Source organism: Indicator indicator, chromosome 1, assembly GCF_027791375.1.
Source record: "Indicator indicator isolate 239-I01 chromosome 1, UM_Iind_1.1, whole genome shotgun sequence".
NCBI lineage: Eukaryota > Metazoa > Chordata > Aves > Piciformes > Indicatoridae > Indicator > Indicator indicator.
The window spans coordinates 114,688,715-114,712,377 of NC_072010.1; the positions used below are offsets into that span (position 1 = coordinate 114,688,715).

The window sequence follows — 23,663 nt, forward strand, 5'->3', positions numbered from 1 at the left end:
GATTTTCAATCACAGCAATAACTTTATCTGAGAACTGCAATACACACAAATCTAATAAATCATCTTTTCTATTCTGACATCTCAATTTGACATTTTATCTTTCTACTCATAAGTAACAGCAGTGGTAACAACATGATCTAATTTCCACTGTTTAGAAAGGCATTCAACAGCTGAAGTGAGATTCAGTGCTTACTCAGTCCAACTTCAAACCCAACCTATCTCCAACTCAATACAGCACAGCTGGAAATCTCTGCCAGATTTAGAAGTGTCAGCAGCATAAATCTAGCTTGGTTAAGCCACACACAGTCAAATATATCACCTTGACCATCCTGTTCCTAATGTATTCTACTGGAGGGATAAAACGTAATTGTGTCATTTTCAACTTAACTAGTGTCAAGGTTTACATGTTTCCTCCCATATCACCCCCATCCCACCCTAGATCAAAATTTTCTTTTCAGATTCCAACAGCAAAAAGTGCATTATGAAGTCTGTAACTCCTCATGAAATATTAACATCTGCCTTTCCAAGTCCCAGGGTTATATACAAAAATATAAAAATATAATACATACTTTCAAAAAAAAAAAAAAAGATAACATATATGAAATCCTGAACACAAAGACAACATTCAGCTCTTCTCTCCAGAATTAACTTGTCTTTTCTTTTGTTGTTGTTGTTAAGAAAAAAGAATTAAAGGAATTGTATCCTCAAATTCTACAGCCACACCGATTTTCAGAAAGCTTCAGAAAGCTAATGCAAATTCTGCTCATATTTTATTGGCTTTTTAAAACCCATGTCATAAAACTTATTTTAAGGTCTATGATCTCCATATATACTGAAAACTAAAATTTCAAAAATTGAATCCAAAAAAGGGAAAACATTTTCGTGCCACTCCTCAGAAGCAGGTAAAAATGACATTGTAAGTCACTACCCAAGACTCAGAAAGAAGACAGGAAGATCTGAAAGTCTTAATGATAAAATTTACACCAATCAGCATAATAATTTGATAGGATTATTAAGAGCATCACAATAATGATGCAAAACCAACACAGGATTGTTTAGGCAGAAGACAAAAGAAGGTATTTATTCATAAAATAAAAGTTGAGAAAGTTTTATTTTATATCCAGATGTAGTAAAAAATAGGTCTGATGAAGTTCTGAAGTGACAGAGGAAAGGGGATAGGGGAGAGAAACCAAGGAAATGACATAGAACAGCATACAGCTCTACTGTAAATGTAAGCTTACAAATCAGAAAGAAAAAGATAACTGAACAAGCATTTTATATGTAAAGAATTTAGAAGCAACCAAAATAATGATTCATCTGTCAGGTACAATTCTGGTATCTCCTTGCTCTCTATGAAAACAAGAAGACGGACACAGAACATGATATATGGAGGAAAATAACAAACTTGTTAGAAATCTGAACTATTACATGCTCCTTATTTATTTTAATATGTTATCTCTTCATTATTAACTGTAGGTTTTTCACAAATTGCAACTTCCTTACACAACATTCTGGAAACACACCACGGAGAAAGCAAAAGGCATTGAAACAATGACTACACATGCTAGCACAGAAAAACTGCCATTAAAACACAAAAACAAACCCAGCCACACCACACAAAACCCAAACATATGAACAAACAAAAAAACCCCAAGCAAACAAAAAATAAAAACACAAAAACAATTACCACAAACCTGCACCACAATTTGTAGAAAACCAATATTTTTTTAAAAGTCAGTTTCAGTGTAAACCTTAAGTTGCAAAGCTACCTTTAATGTATCATTAACAGACAGCCTGCAACCCTACAATAGGCCACTAGATGGCAAGTTCGGATAGAAATTAGCTCACTTTTTTTATTCATAGCATGCCAAGGGCATAGAAAAAAAGAATCATGAAAGAGGAGAGCAAAAGAAAGGAAGAGTTCAGCAATCAATCTGATTATTTGCCTGCTTAGTATTATCTGGGTTTTATTCATAATAAATATGTAATAATTTGTTAAATAAATTTATTATTTATCTGTTTAATATTATCCATTTAATCAATCTGATTAAACAAATCTTCTGTAAAGACCAAATTTAATATTAGTCAGAAAGGCTAAATGGGTTTTAGTTTTGTTTCCACATCTCCCACAAAAAATATAAAATCAATTTTTACAAATTTACTGCTCACAGGCAGAGAACATTTTTTTTTTTTTTTTTTTTGGTCACAGCAGCATTGGCTCTAGCAACCACGAGAATGCAAGACCTGGAGGAAGGCTGAGAAGGGAAGCAGGCTGGATCTTGGGAAAGTAGGTATCAGCTTGTTCAAGGAATTGCTACTTGGGATTCTTTGAAAAGCAATCCCAAAGGGGTTTAGGGGTGTACAATGTATCTCTAAGAAGAGGATGAGGAAGCTGGGTTCATTCAGTTTGGCAGAGGAGAGTTAGAAGTGATTTAATAACAACCTGTAACTACTTGAAGAGTTAGAAGAATGACAGAGCCAAATACATTTTCATAGTACCAGACTCTTACATTAGCACAGAAATGAAATGTCTGTTTCTAGGGGAACTCAACTATAGAAGCTCTTCACAATTCTTCATAGCAACGTCTCAGACTAGCAAGTCCAGAATAATCATCTGACCATTTGAATTACAAGAAGCTATTCTATTTCCAGGAAATATTACAACATCCTCATGACTAAAGCTCTTTATTGTGTAATCACACATTCTCCCCCTCTCACTCAGGTCAGTCATTTTTGATCTGCTACACCGTTCTCCCTAATTTGGGTTTTGTTGTCAGCCTACATAGAACTTTCTACCTCATTTTAAAATAAAAACAAATCCTCTCTTTTCAATTGGTTCTTTCTGTAGCTTACCACAGCCTTATGTTTTGGTTTCACAGAAGCATGTAAATAAGCATGAAAATTCTTAACAGAAGTAGAGCAACTATATCTGAAAAGTTAACCTTACACAATTTCCCCATGGCTAAATTCAAAACTACTACTAGCAGCTGACAAAACAGTGACCGTGTAGAAATTAAACTTTTTTACCTGTAATACATATGTAAACCTCTCCAAACAAAAAATACCACGTAAGAAACAAGGTGCATTTAAGTAAACATTGATATTTACTCTACAAGACATATTCAAACAAATGAAAGATAAGCTGAAGCCTTACCTCATCAGCAGACAGAAGGTAAATAGGTGTTAATGGAGGTATTTTGCTTAATTCACAATTCAGGCCAAGTGATACCAGGATCTCCTTGAGAACTTCGTATCTCTTGCTATTGCTTAACTTAAGCAAATGAAAATCCTCTTCAGTTTGGACATCCTTAGAATTGATATCCAGTTCCAAGTGTGCCTGGCAAGAAACGTGCAAAGGGAATTACAAATATTTTTTTTGTTGGTACTACACATTTTAGCATGGTAGAGAGAGAAGCACAACAGTTCCAAAAGCAGCTTTGTCCTTACTGTGCTTGCTGAATTGTTCAGTGTTACTAGAGCAGTTTAAAAGCTTCTCATGTCTTTATCATAGCTACATAAGTAAGTTTTTATTATCCTGATAAACTAGGAAATACCTATATATTCACAGGTTCTGATTCAGGGATCACACTTACCAGTACACTACAATTTTCTCTGAAACCTACACAAAATAGCCCTTCTTAATAAACTGGTCTTCTGCTGGAGTTGTTCAAACTTGTACTAACTTAAGCTTCTGCTTTTCATGTCTGCTGGCAACCCATAGCCAAGAGCAATATTGGTCATATGCTGGCTTGTACGAGAGCAGAATTAAATTAAAACTGACAGAGCTTTATGAGAGGTTGCACAAGATATGTAGGATTCAAGCTGAGCAAGTCCTTACCATGTCACAGTTGCAATCAGTGCAGATAATGCTTCTATCTAAGAGAACTAAGAACCCTAGAACACCATCTGGTAAAGGATCATTTTTTCAGGGCTGAAGCAGGTTCTTGGAAGTAGAAATGAAATGCAGAAGAACAAAAAGGAAAATCCCTTAGAAACCTTTTTTTTTGGTGGACTTTTGTGCTTGTTTTTTTGTTGTTTGGTTCGTTTGTTTGAGATTTTCTGTACCCTACTATACATATATTCATTTAATGAAAATAATTATTTTTGTTAATGTCACCAATTCTGTGCATTTTAATGATGGTCGTCTTTCACACGTGATCTACCTCACTGAAATTCAGAGAAATATGCTGAGATGAGGTGGGGAAGAAACAGAAGAGTACTGAAAAAAGGGGAACAACAAGTCTGTGACAGAATATTTAATGGCTGATGTCACTGTCAGTCCCCTGAAGAGAAAACAATAAGGCTTTTCAAATCCAGACTGGAAGTCATTTAAAATTATAAAATGACACACTAATCCTTTTAATCTGACTTTTGAAGCTATACTGTAGTGCTCTTTTTCTGGGGAAAACCTCTGCAGTATTAAGTTTTACTACAGCAGAAGGGTCAATTTAAACGGTGCAGCAAAGCAGGTTTTACCATGGAACTTGCAGAAATGGATAGCAACAGTATCTAATCAATTTTCTAGTACAAGCACACAGCACATGGGTGGCAAAGCTTCCTACGCAAAGCTATAAGCACACTACTGTGTACAACTGTTTCCAATAAGACAGCAGATTTAATCTGATAAACTGATAAGAGACAAACCCCACACTTCTAAAGAAACCTGATGAGTATTTCTGAATTGCATAATTGCTAGAAGAGTGCATGCTACCTGATACATGAGCAGTTAAATTTGATTGTTCTGGGTTCCTGAAAGTTCTCCTGTAACTAAAATATTGGTAAAAGTGGGTCCTAGAATCTTTCATGAATTTTGTTCAGCTATGCCTCCATTATATTCCTCACCTGCTTAAATACTGGTAAATGAATCTTGCTCACAGAGTAAAGAAAGTTGATATAATTGTGACCAGCCATGCTACAAAGAAAATGATTATCTCTGCTCTTCCTCAGGCTAACTCAAAACATGCAAGTTGCCTCCACGTTCACTTTAGGAGTTTTGCTACTAAATGGCTGAAATCTCTCTTGATTTAATAGCACAGGTTACCTACCCAGATATTTTCTAAACTGACTGGTACCTCTTATCAGCCTTTTTATCAACAAAACTTGAGCCAGATATCTGTGAATATTTAAATAAGCAGTGACCAACATTTACCTTCAACACAGCCATCGAAGCTTCCTCACTCATTATCCAGAAAGACAGAGTAGCAATAATAAAAAAAAGATTATGAACATGTGAACTTATCTGTTGTTGAGCTATTTGAGGGAGCATGGATTTTATTTGGTGGTTGGTTTTTTTTTTAACAAAGAACACAATACTGTAACACTGGAGAGGTACATATTTGCCAAGACATTATTATTATTCAGTGGAGTGAAAAAAGACTTTGGCTCACTCTAGACTCCTTCACTGCTCACTCTAACTTCTAAGTTATTTGTTAGGTTCAGAATGTTAAATAATTAAAAGTTTAAAGCCTAAAAGAAGACTTGGAAAACAAACCAAGCAAGTTTTCAGCAGACTAGATTCTCCTTGCCCCTCCCCTCCATGAAAAATAAATTAGGAGCATATATTACTGACTGAAAACATGTCAATGTTTCAAAAAACAAGTCTTAGAATTTTAATCTTGACATTATATAGAAAAAAATCCATTCCAGTTGAATAAAGAGGTTCTTTTAAATGACAGAAGAGGAAGGCCAATATCATGAACATTCATCTAGAAATTAGCCTTAATCAAAAATAGTGCTAAAGAAACCATAAAATGCCTCACTTCATTTGTAACACTAAGATACAAACAGAATATAACCGAATAAATGGCAGCAATACTAGCAAAAAAATAACCCACAAACCTAAAGCAACAATTGCAGAGACTAACCTTTATCATGCAGTTAGTTGCTCAATCAAGAATAGTACAGCAGTTTTTCTACAGATGGCATGCAACAACTAATAGAGGTTGTGACTCTCTCATTCACTAATTAGACTTCTAGAAGTTCTAACCACCTTAACCTTAAACAGAAGAGGAGACATCTTTCAAGTTCCTTGCCAGATTTACTTTACTTCCTTGCCTGGCTCTCTGCTTCATGATAGTTAATATTTTCGTAAGCATGTCTGGTTTTTTTATCTTGTCAGTGTAAGCTTTCACCCCAAGTCCACCAACAGCTTGGCTCTTCCTGTTCCCACCTCTCAAAATCTGCAAAATGTACAGCTGTATCACTGCACAGCTCCTAGCAGGCAGGAAAGGTTAGCTTTGCTCATGAAGATGCTTGCTTGCTATGCAAATCTCTCTCTCTACACCACTTACTGGGATCTTGCATGATCTTGTGTGTGCATGGTTACATGGTAAAAACAAGTGAAACAGCAGTGACACTCTCTACCATTCTTTAAGCTTCAGGCTGATCAAGTAAAAACCATTCTGTATGCACAGCCCTTGTACCTAAACTGAGACATCTATCTCTATAGATACCTATCGATATAGGTATCTACACCTCCCCGTGACAAGCAACCCCAAAAGCATACAATCAGAACAAATGAACTTCTTCACTGTACCACAACCACGTGTAGCAAAGAGCAAATTAATCCTTCTGCAGACACAGTACCTGAGAAAGAATGGCTTCCCCTCCACTGTCCCCATAAGTCAGATGAACAATAACTGTATCTTTGTCAGCATTATTTAATTGACTCAATGTCTTCATTTTGCCAGTATCTTCCTTCATCACTTCCTCAAAAATACAGCCACTGACCAAAAGATTTAACTTGATTTCAGTGCTGTCCATTTTAGAGACCACTAATTCATGAACAGTCTTCTTCAGTTTGTTTTTCCTCTTTATTTGTATGCCATCAAATGTAAAAGACGAAGAAAACCCTAGAATCTTTCCTCCTTTAGATAAAAACTTAATAAATTGTTTGTGGTTCTCCTCAGAAATAGGCTTCTCTGTGGCAATGATCAACAGCAGTGAATTATCAATCCATGGAGCTTTCAGAACTTGTTCCTCATGCAGCTGGTAGATGGTATAGCTGTCTGTATCAATGCATTCCTGAAGGACTGATTTTACCTGCTCAAATTTCACTTTTGCAGTTTCAGAGCCAAGATAAATCAAGACATTAGGGGGCTTTCCACCAAGGTTTACTCTCTTTATTTCTCTTGTTAGACAGTCTTCATTCTTCTCTTCTAGTGTCCTATTCTGATCATCAGAAAGTTCTGGAATGTTTTCTGCAGAGGCAAATCTGACTGATTCAATAGTACTGTTTTCAAGCTGCAGGCATTCATGACAGCTGGAAAGATGCAAGTGACGATGTTCTCCAGCACCTGTCTCTTTGTCAGATAGACTGTTGGATTTATCTTCATGTTCACTTTCTTTCTGTAGCTTGGATTTCTCCTCTTCACCTTGCTCTGAAGACTCAGACACTCCTAATCCTGATTTAAATGTAATCCCAGAAGTCACAGAAGGAGTTATTTCATCCATTTGTGTACTGCTTAAACTTTGTTCTTTTACAGATGGTGCCACCCGTGCCAACTCCTTCAGAGCAGATTCTTGTAAATGGACAGCTGGAAGAGTCAAAAAATAAGAAAAGCAGGTTATAAAGCTGATACTAAAAAGAGCTATGATGAGTATCACTACCACAGGAGGATTTAATTTCAGTACAAATCATCTGTGATAGGACCTAATCCTAACACCACCCCCCAAGAACATAGTAATTTTGCATTCATAACACAACTCATTTACTGTAATCATAGAATCTGGAAAGCACTGTTAAAGGTCATCTAGTCCAACCCTCCCCTGCAGTGAGCTCATGTTGCTCAGAGTCCTGTCCAACCTGACTGGCTTTGTTTCCAGGGATGTAGCTTCTACCACCTCTCTGGGCAAACTCTGCCAGTGTTTCACCACCCTCATTGTAAAACAAACAAACAAACAAACCAACCCCCCAAAAAAAAGAAAAAAATAAACAAAACAACCACACACCCCTATATATATCTTCCTTGTATCTAGTCTAAATCTACCCTCTTTAGTTTGAAACCATCACCCCTTCTCCTATTGCAACAGGCCCTCCTAAAAAGACTTTCCCCATCTTTCTTAGAGGCCCCCTTTAAGTACTGAAAGGCCACAACAAGGTTTCCCTACAGCCTTCTCTTCTCCAGGTTGAACAGTCCTAACTCTCTTGGCCTGTCCTCGCAGAGGAGGTGCTCCAGCCTTAGATAATTTTTGTGGCACTCCTACAGACCTGCTCCAGCAGCTCCACATCCTTCCTGTGCTGAGGGCTCCAGAGCCAGACACAGTACTCCAGGTGTGGTCTGACCAGAGCAGAGTATAGTGGCAAAATCACCACCCTCAACCTGCTGGCCACACTTCTTTTGACATGGCCCAGGATATGGCTGGCTGTCAGGGCTGTGAGTAAACACTGCCAGGGCACGGTTTTTTGACCACCACCCCCAAGCCCTTCTCCACAGGGCTATTTCTGAATCACTTCATCCCACAGCCTGTACTGATACCAAGAATTGCCCTAACCCAGGTGCAGGACCTTGCACTTGGGCTTGTTGAACCTCATGAGGTACACACTAGCCCACTTCAACAGCTTGTCCAGACCAATGACTCTTGTTTCAGGAAGGTCTGACTGAGAGCACAAAATTTGGTATTTACAAAGCACACTGAAACAAACTAACAATTACTGTGAGTGAAAAAAAAACCAAAAACAAAAACTTTGCAAAAACGTAAAACATGCACTGTTTACAGTACCAGTCATGTGCTCTTAACAGAACAATAGTCTATGGATGGAAAGGTGAAGAAGTTCTCATAAATGCCTCACACTGTTAGCTTGTTATTTTGCCTCTTCCTCTGCCCCCAGCAACTGACAAAATGAGAGAAGGGAAGTATCTTTGGAAGAATAGTGATCTCTTAAGGAGAGCAGGGTGGAAAGTCACTTGCTGCTATTTTGAAATAAACCATTTTGAAATAAGCTAATAATGTGATTATGTTGAGTAAGACAGAGACACTGAAGCTTGTCTCTTGCTGAAGGCTGCACATAAAAGCTGGGCACAACTAAATGGGAGTTAAAAAACCCAAACAAAACCAATCAACAAAAAAAAAGAAAAAAAAAAAAAAACAGAAAAAAAGCCAACACCCAACCCTGAATTCCATTTGGTCTGTAGAAAAGTAGACACATCTACCCACAGTTAGAACTGGGAGCTAAGAATACAAGGAATAACTAGCAAATCAGCCTGCTCTGGAGCAATTCTTACATGCACACATTGCCTTAAACAAAATGAGCCAGAAAACATACTGAAAAGCAGATGATTGGATCACTCTTGCAGCTTCCATTCCCTTCTTGGGTGAATATTTTTGCAGAACACCAAGAGATAGAGTTTCACATCAGATACATTTGTGAGGTGGATTGAGATCAATAATACTGTTTCAATACCAATTCAATGGATCAGATACAGCGAGGTGGATTGAGAAGTGGTTGAATGACAGAGCTCAGAGGGTTGTGAACTGTGGCACTGAGTCTAGTGGGCAGCTTGTGAAGATACTTACAAACAATCTTCTGCGGCACCATTCCATTATCCATTTGAAGCCTGTCTTCCATGAATGCTATTCCAAGGTTACTGAAATTATCTACGCTTGCTTCAGCAATTAACTTGTAAGGCTCACCAGGTTTACAGGCCAACGGTGAACAATAGTCTGACCACTTCACAATCTAGAATAAAGCACATGCATGCTTTTCAGCTTGAAAATGTTACACAAAAGTATCACAATACCAACAGTACTACAAATCTGCAAGATGAACTACAAATAAAACCTGCTCTTTCTTCCCAAAGGATTCTGCTATTGAAAAGCAGAACCACCGTAGATAGAGCCAACAGAGGGACATTACCAAACCAAAACAGTACAACTGGCAAACCCAAGGACTGGAAGCAAATTTAAAGAAACTACTTTAAATAAATGAATAAATCAAAAGAAAGCATAGCTACTAGTATTACAGAATATTAAATCAGCACAACCACTTTTAAGACTTGTTCCTGTGATACCTCATGTTTAAAGCACCATTACATTTAACAGTATCATGAGAACACAGCTAGAGAAGACTTTCAGTTGGCAGTTCCTTTCACAAAAACATGTGTCCTTTGAGACTACCCAGGTCAATGTATGAAATAGAGTACCACCAAAAGAACCTGCTGAGAAAGGGCTGTGTAGCAAGCAATACCTGCTGTAAGATTCAGTCCTGGAAGAAGTAAACAAAGCAGTATCTGCACTAAGCATTGAAAGCACATTGGGAGTACAAATACATCTTTCCCAAAGATCAAGGCTATTAAAAGCTTCAACACACAGAACAGGAAAGCATTATCACATTCTGTAAGTAAAATTCTATTTGTATTTATTTCTAAGACACAGCTTTCAGCACAAATTCGAAAACCAATGCTGATAAAAAGCACAAAATGCAGGTGTGCTCTTGGATGTTTTACTTGATCATAACTTTATTAGACTGTCAACTGCAGTAGATTAAAAGGCAAATTTAGCAAAGTGGTTTAGATAACATTCAAAAGAATCTGTTTCCCATTTTTGAGTTCACAGTATTTCCCAAGGGAACAAGAAGAGGAAGAAACTGAGATTTCATACAACCTCAATGGTTGCACCTCCTTTCTAAGTAATTTTCAAAGCTAGTCTCAAGGGAATCCAGATGAGACCATCCAGACCATTCTCACACTAGTAGCCCTCAGTGATCTAACTAGAAAACTGACTGGGTATCTTCTGATGCACCATCTACACTAACTCTTAATGAAAAAAATAATATTCTAAAAGAGAAAAAGGTATCAATGTGTAAGCAGCATGTGGATGTTTATCACAAGGTTAGCTGCTGGCTTTAACTTTCTGGTTAAAATCCAAATCTGTAACACAAGAGCAAGTAATGGCTTCAAACTAGCCAGAACACATAGTTGGTGAAAGCCAGCCTCAAATTCATGACAGCTGTATATCTCAGATCCTGAACTCCTAGACATAACCACCACTCAGTAGTAAAAACAACAGCAGTGAGTTTCTACAGGCATGATTGTACCACAAAGAAATATCATCTCCAGAGTTACAGAATACACTTCTGGACATACTAGTATTGACCAGTTCTGAAGCAGAACAAAATCATAGAATGGCCTAGGCTGGAAGAGACCTTAGAGATCATCTAATCCAACCCCCCTGCCATGGGGCACTCTCAACTAGACCAGGTTACTCGAGGCCCCATCCAACCTGGCCTTGAATGTGTCCAGGGTGGGGGCATCCACAACCTCTCTGGACAATCCATTCCAGAGTCTTGCCACCCTTGTAGTGAAGAATTTCTTCCTAAGATCCAATCTAAACCGGTTCTCCTTCCATTTAAATCCATTTCTCCTTGTCCTATCAGTGGACACTGTTGTAAACAAAAGTCTCTCTCCAGCCTTCCTGTAGGTTCCATTCAGGTATCGGAAGGCAGTTACAAGGTCAGCCCCAGAGTTTTCTCTTATCCAAACTGAACAATACCAGTTACCTTAGACTATCCTCATAGCAAAGGAAAATAGCTACACCAGACCTTGACAGATTTGCATTACTGTAGTTGGGGCATTAGTCAGACACTGCCCCACTGTCACTGGGGAAGTTTGTGACTAAGTCAGCCAGAACTGCACCAACCGACTGCCTTGAGTGAAGAACGATAAACAAAACAGCTTTTTCCTCTTCAGTTTTGGTCTTTTGTTTGGACTATCACTTTTAAGCTTGACCAACCAAATTAAAATGGAAAATGTCTGCATTGTTATGCATACATTAATTATTAAAGAATGTGCAAAAAAAGTCCTCTGAGTTGACCTTGACCCAGCACTCCCCAGGTGCCCTCCAGGACAACACAGAGAACACAGCAGGTATCCTATCTTGTTTATCTCCTAGAAGTAGGATGTGTAAGACTGCAGAATTCATCTAAAAGCAATAAAACCATTTACAAACCAGCTAATGTGGCAATTTCCTGTGTGCTCAAAGGAAACACGAGCCCAGTGGAAGCAGGGTCAGAAAGCTCCAGCAAAAAAAAGTTGCCAAATTCTCAACAAGTTGCAGTACTTCTAGACCTCACACACTGAGCTTCAAGGAGATAATGATTTTGCCTGATGCAACACTTCATCTGGACATCACTCTTCTAGAGGGCAAAGACTAATATGCTCCAAAGACATGCTGTTGTAGAATTTACAGGCCTCCATGGAGAGTGAAGGTACTAAATATTTGATTGCAAGCACAAATCTGAAATTGTGTCCATTTCCAATCTGTCCTTCTGCTCCTGCACTCAAGTAAGATAAGACTATTGACCAGCCACTTGGCTCTCAATGTTCACTCCAGCAGAGGGTTTCTGGATCATCTCCCAGAACAAGTGGCCTAGATAATATATATTCCTTATCCAAGGAAATGCACAGGCCACAAACACCTGTGCATGTGATAGGTTTCCTTTAACTCCAAAAAGGAGCTTGAAGTAAAATGCCAAAAAGCAAGAATGACAGATGGCCCTTTTAGGTGCTAAGCAGGGGCCATTCAGGAAGACATCAACTGCCCTCAGGTGGTGATCCCAGCTTGTAGCACAGCCTGTTTAACAATGGGGAGGCTCTGTTCATTTTACAATACCCCAGTGACAGAACTAGAGGTTTTATTACTGCATATCCAGTGATATCCTAGCATGCGTTTCCATTTCTCCTCTTTCCAGTAGGCAATGAGGTCCATTCTGTCCTCTTCACTACAGAAAGTACACAGCACACACAAGTGACTGCCTTAGAAAGGAAGTGTAACAACCTGTACAGCTTAGAAGATTCTTCCTCTCTGAAAGATAAATTCATCTTTTTGCTTTGGGTTAAAACCTTTCTGCCCCTTCAGACCTGCATTCAAGCTGAGGCATCTAGGCAGCAAAACGTTCTCACATGACAAAAGAGTTATAAACCAAATAAAATTTAAGGACATCATTTCAGGGTCATACTAAGTTTTGATGGGCTCTGCATACTATTTTTATGCATGATTTGTTTTAAGATGCTATGTATTCAGTAATTCAAGGCTTCGAACATCATCTTTCAAATCCACATCTTCACATTTTCGGTATGGCAATGGAGAACACAACTTTTTAGACTTCAAAGTATCTAGAATATGAATATTCTCTATTTGCCATAAGGACTTTAGTTTAATTTATATCTCCAGATGCCTCAACAACATTTGGCTAGTATCACACATGAAAAGTCAAACATAATGTATAGAATTCCAATCAAAATGTATTGCCATTCCTCTACTGCATTTTACAGAAAAGCAATTAGATTAAAAGCAGACTGACAAAATTACCCAAACATATAACACTTAAACTTGTACCTATAAATCACAAAGAAATGAAGCTCCCCAGAAAGACTTCTTTTTCAATTATAACTTTTTAAAACCACTCAGTTGAGGGCTTCGAGACCTTTTCAGAAATCTCAACATTTGCTTGCTCTGCATATTCTGAGACATTTCTTGCAGCTAGTGTCAGACACAGGATGCTGAGCTAAATGAACTTCTGGTCTGCCTTAGTATGACAGCTTTCAAGTACTTTTTTTCTATTCAGTGTATCTAACCATACATGCCTTATCCAAAGTCCCAGTGGAATTCTGCAGTTCCTATCCACAGCCGAAACAGTGTACTATTAAAAAGCCAAGTGTCTTTTTGAAGCATAAAATCGAACTGGAATACTAACAGTGATTCATTTTAATTAAGATATTAACCCTTTTATTCTAAATAACATTACAAACACATGAAGTCTACCTGCCATTGATTTTTTTTTTTCTTTTTAAATGTTTCAGGTTTATACCTACCAAATGACTCATCTGTGCTACTTTCTATATAAGAAACAACAAGAATTACTTACCTCTTTTGAAGAGTCAGGTACTTTCTGCAAATTATCTGTCTGAGCTGAAACGCTTTCTGTCACAAAAGCTATATGTTCTGCTTTAAGTAATTTGTCAGGATAAATAAATGGAGAAATGAGAAGCAGACTCCATCTGTTTAAGTCATCAAGGAACTGAAAAAGAAAGGAAAGAAAAACAAGTCTGCATAGGAAGCATCTGATTTAGTAACTCATTTTTACTTTATGCCCAGCCTAAATTAAAATCTGACCCTTAAACCTTAAATGAAGGGTCTCTACTAATTCATACTCCTAATTAGGGGAAAAAAAAAAAAAGGTCTGAGTCATTATCAGGAACACATCAAAAGTAAAACTAAAAGTGACAAATAAGCTTTTAATCCAATTCAGACTCCAGGTTTTGGATTTACAGGGAAAGTAACAAGCAAGTGGGCTGCAAGACCACTATGCCACCGGCAACGACTACTGTGGGCTGTTTGCCACTTACAACATCACTCATTCAACCTGATCCTCCTCTCCCACTCACACTGCAGTTCATCTTGCCCCTTCCTTCCTGCTCCTCACCTGACCACACAAACCCACGGTCCTGCTGTCTCAGTTGTCATAGGTGTAAGGGCACTGTCTGCTACTTAGCAGGGATTGAGATGGCAATCACAACGTACAACCTGCCTAATCAGTCACTATAGCCCCTCTACCAGGGAGCAACAGTGATTCTGGTTGAACACCACATCTTTAAGGAAGCATACAACCCCACTGCTTTCTCTACACCCAGTTGCCAAAAGCCCAACCAACCTGTGAGCCACAGGTGACCCAAGAACTATATACTCAGCAGGTTTAATTTTTAGACCTAATTTACAAAGTTGCAGGACTTCCTTTGTGAAGCCAGTTATATAAAGGCAGTTCTATTTTGTGGGCATGCACAAACTCAGGACAAATTCTTTAAGAAGCTATTTGAAAAATCTTTTGTAAATATTTGAAATAAAAAGAGGAGGTACTTTTGAAATAAAAAAAAAAAAGAGTCTTTATGCATTTGCAGCAAGCTTACTCATTCAGCCTGTTACTGTTTAGAGTTAATGCTGCAACTCATTCAAAATTAATTTGTCCATAAGGTCCACTTGTACAAACATTACCTTCATTAAACTATAAACATGGTTCTCTCTTTTGTCCTCACAAATGACTAATGCTCAATAGCTGGAATCAGTAAACAAAAAAAAAAATAGTTACCAGTAACTCAAAGCTTCTCAATACATAATCTGATCCCACACAATATTACATCAAGTTTTATGTAGATATTGCACTGAACTTTATTTTTCTGCCGTATTTTAAAAGTGGCAAAGATTAGAAATAAATATGTTGCTACTACTGTATGAGAAACACATGCTTTGCTTCAGTAAATTTATGTGGAAACATAAGAGAATTTCCCTATAACATACTAAGTGTGTGCATCACTCCACATCCAAAAATGAAACTATACAATATTAAATCTGTGGGGATAGTTTTACTTAACTTTCTGTGCTTTACTGAGAACAGAAGCTGCAAGAGTAAACACCGGCTGCCTTCCCCAGGAAAGTGAACTGAACTGATAGAGCTTTATATTATCTTAAGCATCCACTTTGATTAAAAATCAAACAAAAACTTTACAGGTTACCACTTATGGCTTGCTGGTATCTTATCTAAGGAAGTTACTGATTACAGTCCTGAGGCAGTTGTACCTACTCAGAAAGCAAAGTATCTTAGCTAGCTTTTGAGAAGCTGAAAAAGCATGCTAGTTAACTTTCTTCTTTTCACAGTGTACGCAGACGATGTGAAGAGCTCCAGTGATGCTGCCTCTATCTTTAGTGCAGCCGGGTCAGTGGCCTTATATGCCACACTACTGACCCTGCAGCTTGGCAGGCATCTTCCACAGGGATTACAAAAGTCAAATGCAACTAGTAACCTTTGATACATATTTTTAAGACACAAATGTATTTCGAATAACAACACTGACTTCATGCCAAGCTTAAAGCCAAACTACAGTTCCCTGAGGGCTTCCTGACTCTCAATAATACAAATAAACTGACAAGCTTATAAAATCAGTCTGCATGCATAATACTGTTGACAGAAAAAGAATGTGCTTACTGTGCAAGGATGGAGGAGAAGCTATTTCAAAAATGAGCAGAAGTGGAGCAAAGTACAGCATAAATTAGTTGAAATATTATTTACAAAACAATAATCCAGGCCAACTGAGGAAGAACTCATCTAAACACATGGGCAATTACTTGGGTTTGGTTTTAAGAGCTTTATCAAAATGTGAATTGAGTATTTTACCTTTTATGTGAGAGATTTTGAGATTGTCACTATTACTTTTAAGTGTGAAATAATCTGATTATTAGATAATAAAAAGACTATTTTTAAACAAACTCCATTAGCATTTATGATCTTATTTTCACTGCACTGGAAATACTCTCTTTGCCCACTGAATTTGAAAAGCTTCTCTGCTTCTTAAAGAGTAGCACCTAGCCAGTGACATGTTTCATAAATACATCTCAGTCACACCCATTTAAGCAAAACAACTTCCACAAACATACATAAAAATCAACAAAAAATATTCTTATCCACATGAATTGACAAATTCAGACAAATGAAGTGTCACATGAAGTGACAAGTTTAGACAAATCCAACATTCATTTAAATAATTTCACATGATTTAGGGCAGGTGCCCGAGGAGCTCCACTTCTAAACCTGAAAGTCAGAAGGGAGCTTACTTTCAGTTTTACTTCATGAGATGGCAAGAGAATCTTGTTGAGGCACAGTGTTTTTCCATTGTCATGGGCTACCACAACCTCATCCCACCCTCCTCCCTCACAGTACATCTGCACAAAAGTGATTTTCACAGATCGTGGTTTTGATGTCGTTTTCCTCGGTTGAAACAATGTTTTGTATCTAAAGAAGCATTCAGCTCTCCCTAACCAAAAGCTCAACTCAGACTACATTAGAAATTGAACTACGTTTTAAATCTCTGATACGTTATCTTGCGTTCACAAACAAAACATAGATTTTTAGACTAAAGCCTTATATGTGCTACAAGCATGTTACAAATATGGAAATACTAACAAGTTCTCCTACGTGATTCTACTGCCACAGCTGTACTTAAAGCTGCACATCACAGGCATATAGTAATAAACCTCAGCCTATTCCCTAAGCCGACAGGCTATATACTAGTGAAGAGAAGCAACTACAACTGTACTTTCTACCAAGGCAATTACCTGGGTCTTATCTAAGACAAGCTGCGCTGTGACAGGCCCGGGAAGCTACGGAAGTTATTTTTTTCAATGCCAAGTCCGAGCCCGCTGCTGACAAGCTTGCTGTCACACGCCGAACGAGAAAGGGCAGCCCCGAGCGCGGCAACCGCGGCTTCCCTTTCCCTCGGGCTCCGTCACCTCAGCCCACCACAAACCCCGTCCCCCCCCTCCCGCTGCAGGAGGCGCGGCTAGGCTCGGAGATGGGGGCGGGGAGGATCGCGTAGTTCCGCCAGCGCTCGGCAGAGAAGGCAGCTCGGCGTTGCTACGGTAATACGGTAGCTGCCGGCATGTCTTCTTCCCTGCCCGAGCGGCCCAAGGCACCGCCAGGCGAAGCGCCTCCCAGGCTTCAGCCCACGGCTCAGGGGCGGTACCTGCGTCTCGTCCGTGAAAAAGACTTTGTTCCCTATCCTGAGGCAGACTCCCTCCTCGGGCGGCACCTGCCTGTGCAGCTGCCGAGCAGAGGGGACCGGGGGACCGCCGGCGCAGCAGCAGAAGGTGAAGGAGTAGGGGGAACGGTGGAGGCGGCGCACAGTGCGGCGGATGAGCGCGGCCGGGCAAGGCCCCCAGCGCGCCCATAGGTAGAGGTAGCAGAGCGTGATCAGCATGGCGCGCACTCCCCTCCCCCGCCACGCCTCGTCACACCCCTTCATCCTTACACACACCCTCCCCCCCCCCCACGCCTCGTCACACTCCTCCTCCTTTCACCCCCCCGCCCCGTCTGCACCAAAGAGAAAGAGGCGACCCGGTTGGACGAGCCGGCCGGCCGCTCTAATTGGCTGGAGGCCTGGCGCGCTCGGCGCCCTTCCCTTTTAAACGCCAACGGTGAGCTTTAGGGCGCTTCGTGGAATCATGGAATTGCTCCTTTTGGAAGAGATTTCCAAGATCGTTGAGTCCAGCCGCTGGCCTAAAACCACCATGGCCTTTAAATCATGTTCCATATGTTTCTTGGACATCTCCAGGGACAGAGACTTCACCATCTCCCTGGACAGCCTGTTTAGATTTCTGACCATTCGTTCAGTAAAGAAATTTTTCCTAATATCCAATCTAAACCTCCCCTTCTGCAAGTTGAGACCATTTCCTCTCATCACCTGATACTAGGGAGAAGAGACCAACCCCCACCTCACTACAGTCTCCCTTCAAGTAGTCATAGAGAGCAATGAGGTCTCCCTTCAGCTTCGTCTTCTTCAGACTAAACAATCCTAGTTCCCTCAGCTGCTCTTAATAAGACCTGTTCTCTAGACCCTTCACCAGCTTTATTGCCATTCTCTGGACATGCTCCAGCAACTCAATGTCTTTCTCATAGTGTGGGCCCCAAAACTGAACACAGTATTTGAGGTGCAGCCTCATCGCTGCTGAGTACAGGTGCATGATCACTTCCCCACTCCTGCTATCTGCACACCTGATACAGGTCAGGATGCTGTTGGCCTTTTTGGCCACCTGAGCACACTGTTGGCTCATGTTCAGCTGGCAGTCAACCAGCACCCCCAGGTCCTTTTCTGCTGAGCAACTTTTCAGCCGTTCTGCCCCAGGCATAGGGTTCTTGCAACAGAAGTGCAGGACCTGGCACTCGGCTTTGTTAAACCTCATAAAGCTGACCTTGGCCCATTAATCAAGTCTATCTGTATCTCATTGAAGAGCCTTCCTATCCTCAAGCAGATCAGCACTGCAATCCAGTTTGATGTCATCTGCAAACTTACTGAGGGTGCACTAATTTCCCTCATCCAGATAATGGATAAAGATATTAAAGAGAATTGGCCCCAATACTGAACCCTGGAGAACACTAATGATCAGCCAACACAGCTCTTCAAGGAACCCTGCAGCTTCTGCTCTCTGAAGCTAATGCTGTCTGGATGGGTAATGGTTTTGTATGAACCCAACAGTTCCATGATGCAGTCAGGGGTTGTGTGATTGATGTGCCCTTCACTTCTGTGCATCACATAGAGTGTAATCTATAGCTATCATGGATGCAATACAGGGAACTGAACTCAGTGTTTCCACTATGGAGACTGGTTTGTTATACCGTTAGCTGCATTTGACCTGGTCCTTACGAGTCACCGAAGAGTACACATCTAGTAGGCACAACAGTGAGAGCAAAAGTATCCATTGTTTATTTCTATGCAGCAACAGTAAAGGATCTCATCTTTCTCAGAAATGGCTCCACACTGCCATCTAACTTTATTTCAGGTTCCATGCTATCTTACAGGAGCACTGTCCCCTCTATCACAGAATCAGATGAAGACACAAGACTCCAGGTCCCATACCTGTTCCAGTGTTGCACTCAGAGGGCAAAGTTGGCACAAATGGATGCATTTGATTTCAACTGCTTCATTTTATTCACTGAACAAGAAAGATTAACTCAGGGCTCAGCATGCTGGTCATTGAAGACAAAGTAAAGCTGGCTTAACAGCCTTTTGGGGAATAAAGCCTGTAGGATTTGCATTGCCATGCATGCTGCAAACACAACGTGCCACTACAGAAGATGCAACAGAGGTTTATAGGGTAGGTTGTCACAAAAGTAAGCTCTGTGAAAAGACATTTGTCAGTCTGATCCTAGCTGATATTTAGTGGGTTGATAAAAAGAGACAGGGAAAAAGGCAAGAGGAAAATGCTGGAACACTAGAAGAAAGAAGCTACACCAAGTTGCAGCTGACTGATACAGGAAAATAGCCTCCTGAATAGGGTGTGAAGACACGGGTTTGTTTTTTTTTTTTTTTTCCCTGTTATTCTGAATCCAAAGCCTTGTATGTGCTTGGAAATTTACAAAAATAGGTATTGTAAAACAATAATTCCCTAAATGGATCTCCAGCAACAACACACTGGCACTGTAGATAAACAAGGAACAAATCTGCCCTGCATATTGTGGAGCGGGCATCAATATGAGAAAAATCCTTCACCAGCATTACGCCAGATATTTTTCCTTCTTCAAATCTACACTCAGAGTATAAGCTTATCCAAAATGGTAGGAATTGCATAATTTTGATTTCCACAATGTATGGCAGAAACAGGTGGCAATTTCAGTTGGAGGGTCAAATAACTTAAATAATTTTCGTTCTCCATCTCAAGCTTAAGAAACACTAGCCTTGTGCTGCTGCTGTATGTTGTACATATTCTACAGGGAGGAACAAAGTCTCCCATGGTCCTAAGTTGGCATTCTACACTGTTCCTTTGTGTGACTTTCTTATGCAGGAAGTCTAAATACTTACCCAGGCACATCAAAAGAAAGAAAACAAGCAAAGTATACAACCTCAAAAGAAAGCTCTCAACTTTGGAATTCACTTTCTCTGTAACAGTTCAACAGCACTTGCATTGCTGACCTTCAGAGCACACTGCAAAGCACAACTGTTTATATAACCTTTGCACGATGAGGAAAGGGCTTTGCTTAATCCTGTAGTGGCATCAAATGCAGCCAACTATATTATGATCCTTCTTGGCTTTAAGGCTCTTTTATTCTGGAAAGGTTTCTGAGTAAATGAGAAAAACAACCCAAAACTTCATGATGTAGGGGAATCTATACACAGTAGATAGGCAAAAACAGTCACCATTTTAAGACAAGTTTCAACATATGCTGTCACATTCTCAGAAAAATTTGAAACCACAAATTTGCTGTAGGTTTTCTAGTTTCCATTCTAGTGTAGTTTAGACTGATTAACGACAAGATTTGATTAAAAGGTTAAGAATTTTGTATTGGGAAACATTCTTTTCATTATAATTTTTATTGTTAACCTAAGGCCTTGTATACAAAAGGAAATGCACTAAAATAGGTATTCCAAAATAGCTATATCAATCAGTTTCTCTTTGTAGGAGGGTGAAAAGAAGACTTGGAAAGAAACAGTGAGTAATAAATTAGACCTCAGACTTCCTGGAACATCATAAAATGTTTGTGATAGAGAAAAGACTAAAGAAAGATGTTGCAAGATGCTGAACACATGCACAGCAAGACATGAAATTGTTTAAATAGATTATGAAAAACTGATGAAAGTCTAAATTTTTAATTTCTACCCTTTAGCTTGGAGATTCCCTGCCCCTCCATGGGAGAGAGAGGCCAGCTTCAGTCCAGGGTGGTTAACTCTTCAAACAGTCCATGTGAAAACTCAGAACAGGGAGAGAACTCTACAATGTAAGCTTAGCATGGATGAATGTCTCTTTATTACTTTAAAGGAATATTAGAGATAGGCCTTGTGGTGCTTTGTGTGAATGGCTTGGTTTACTCATCTCTCTGGTCCCTAAAAGCTTTTCCAAAAGTTTGTTTTCGAGGAGCTTTGCATGCTCTTAGTGGCTACAAATGAATATGCCGTGTTATTTAATACCAGATATTATTCAAAACTATAAATGCTGTAGAGCTATCTTGTTTCCTTGACTACACCAATTTATCTTGAACACTCTTTATTCTTGCAAATACACAATGCAAATGTATTTTTTGTAAGAAAAAATAGTAAACCCTTTCCAATTAAGACAAAATAATTATCTTATGACTCATCTCTCTGTAAGAATCAAGTCTAACAACGTTATTCTCGGGTAGTATTAGAAGTACAAAAAATACCCCTAGCGTCTGGGGAAAATGGATGAGCAAGTGTAACAGAAGTGTTCACCAAATAAAACATCTTCTATTAAAATTAAGTATATTGCAAAAACTAACATAGTTATTAAAATTAGACAGCTGTGGGCAGCCTAAGTGTTGCCTATTTTTTTTTTTAATAAACTAGGGATCACACACTACTGCATGTATTTATATATATATATTTATAGCTGCATATATTTTGCTGGAATAGACCATTTTCTATGGGTCTGCAACTTGTTTATAGCTAATGATTTCCAGGAAAACATTGAAGTTGTATGCTTCAATTAATTAATACAATAAGGTAATATTATCCTACTTTTTTTTGGGTACAGTGATAGATATAATTGTATTACATTGTAGCTTCATTAACAAAATTATATTTTCAATAATTTTATAATAAATTTGGTATTGCAAAGCTTTATCAACAGACTTGATTGAGGGTAACTCTACATCTTTCAGAGAGCTATATGAAAGATGTAGAGTTAGTAGTTTAGGTCTTGGCCCTGCCCTAATATCCATGTTGGCAGATTTCTATCCAGGGGTATAAATCAATTATCCTCACATATGGATCTGATTGCAAGGTCAGAAGCATAGACATCAGTTGTGTAATGCACACTTCCCTTTCAACTATCAAGTTAAATTAGGTCTAAATAAAACTAAGCTGATGAAATTATATATGAGTATTTAACACTGTAATTCAGCAAGATATTTAATTACAATTTAGGTTACTTAAGAAGTCAACCGCTTTTTCTCAGTCTCAGGACCAGTGCTGCTATTTAATATACGTTTTCTTATTTGAATATTATTCACCATATTCTTAATTCTAATAATTGTATGGATTTCCTTACACAAATGTCTAAAGTGATTGGGACTGAGCATGTATTTTCTTCTTTGAGATACGGATTTATTTAGTTACAACTTTACAAATATCACATAGTATTTGAACATGGGAGGGAGTAGAGTTAGACTGCAAGTTCTTTATTAAATATTGTCAGTGCTTCCCAGAACAGCATTTAAAGGTGTTGGCCTTCACACTTAAAATGTGTCTATTTGTCACAGCAAGAAGGGAGGTTTTAAAAAGCAGGGAAAAAAATATGTAAGAATTTGACTTCAACAAATAAAATCCCAGATTCTGTTACTGAACCCTACTTTCAGAAACATCAGCACAGTGTTACACTTTCATCAGTCTTATGAGTGCCTGCTCGCTAAACTAACTGTACAACCAGCACCAATGCAGGAAAATCAGTGTGACTTTCAAGTCTGACATAAGTTCCTCCCTGTTGAAAGTCATTTAAATTTATGCAAAATCAGTAGAATGCACAAACCCCACGCATGTGCAAAGGAATATATGCAATGTTTTCTAATACAGAATAATTTCAAGACAAAATGCTGTTTCCAAGGGAATATATCCAGTGGTCTTTGAGTCCAGCCCCTTCTTGCTGACTGTACACTTGCTATCTTCAGCTGGATCATAACTTGTAAAAGAGCCACAAGGCTTACCTTGGAGGGTTCTGACTCCCACTGTGCCCTCTCAAACTGACTGCTTTGATGGCTTCTTCAGCTAAGGCATCTAGAAGGAACCTAATTCATACTAAATAATCAGTGGACATTCCATGTTCAGTAAATGAAATAATTTTTCTCTCTTCGGGAAGAAAGGTCACAGTGAAATCCAATCTGTTCCTTTTGATGTCAATGTGTAAACAGCACCAGTGGAAAGCTATTTCAGCTTTAAATTCTTATAATCCTTTTATAATCCTCTTTGCAGTAGTTGCAAAATAATGGAAACAAAGAGAACTGTAGCTTATGAAGTCACCCACCAGGTAATAAACTGTTCTTGTACAATGTAACAGGAAAAGAGGAATGGAAACAGTAGGAAGAAAGCTTGGAAGAAGTCTGTCTCTATTCAGTCTTTGTAGGCTTGAAGCTTATACTTTGAAATAAGATTCTTCAAAGCGGTGGCATTCAT

General features: G+C 39.0%; 1 protein-coding gene across 2 annotated transcripts in view; it reads right to left on the reverse strand.

Moving 5' to 3' along the window:
- The window catches only part of HLCS (holocarboxylase synthetase), a 123,288-nt gene extending 105,544 nt beyond the window's left edge, over positions 1-17,744 (reverse strand). Inside the window, exons 1-6 of one of the 2 annotated variants that reach the window (XM_054386265.1) lie at positions 17,607-17,744; positions 17,511-17,561; positions 13,865-14,017; positions 9,517-9,679; positions 6,586-7,535; positions 3,155-3,337 (exon numbers count right to left, since the gene is read on the reverse strand). In XM_054386265.1, the coding sequence (XP_054242240.1) occupies positions 3,155-3,337; positions 6,586-7,535; positions 9,517-9,679; positions 13,865-14,017; positions 17,511-17,561; positions 17,607-17,744 (1,638 nt within the window). Of the gene's footprint in view, positions 1-3,154; positions 3,338-6,585; positions 7,536-9,516; positions 9,680-13,864; positions 14,018-17,510 lie in introns of both variants that reach the window. The other variant, XM_054386257.1, reaches the window with a different exon arrangement.
- Between the last annotated feature and the right edge of the window lie 5,919 nt (positions 17,745-23,663).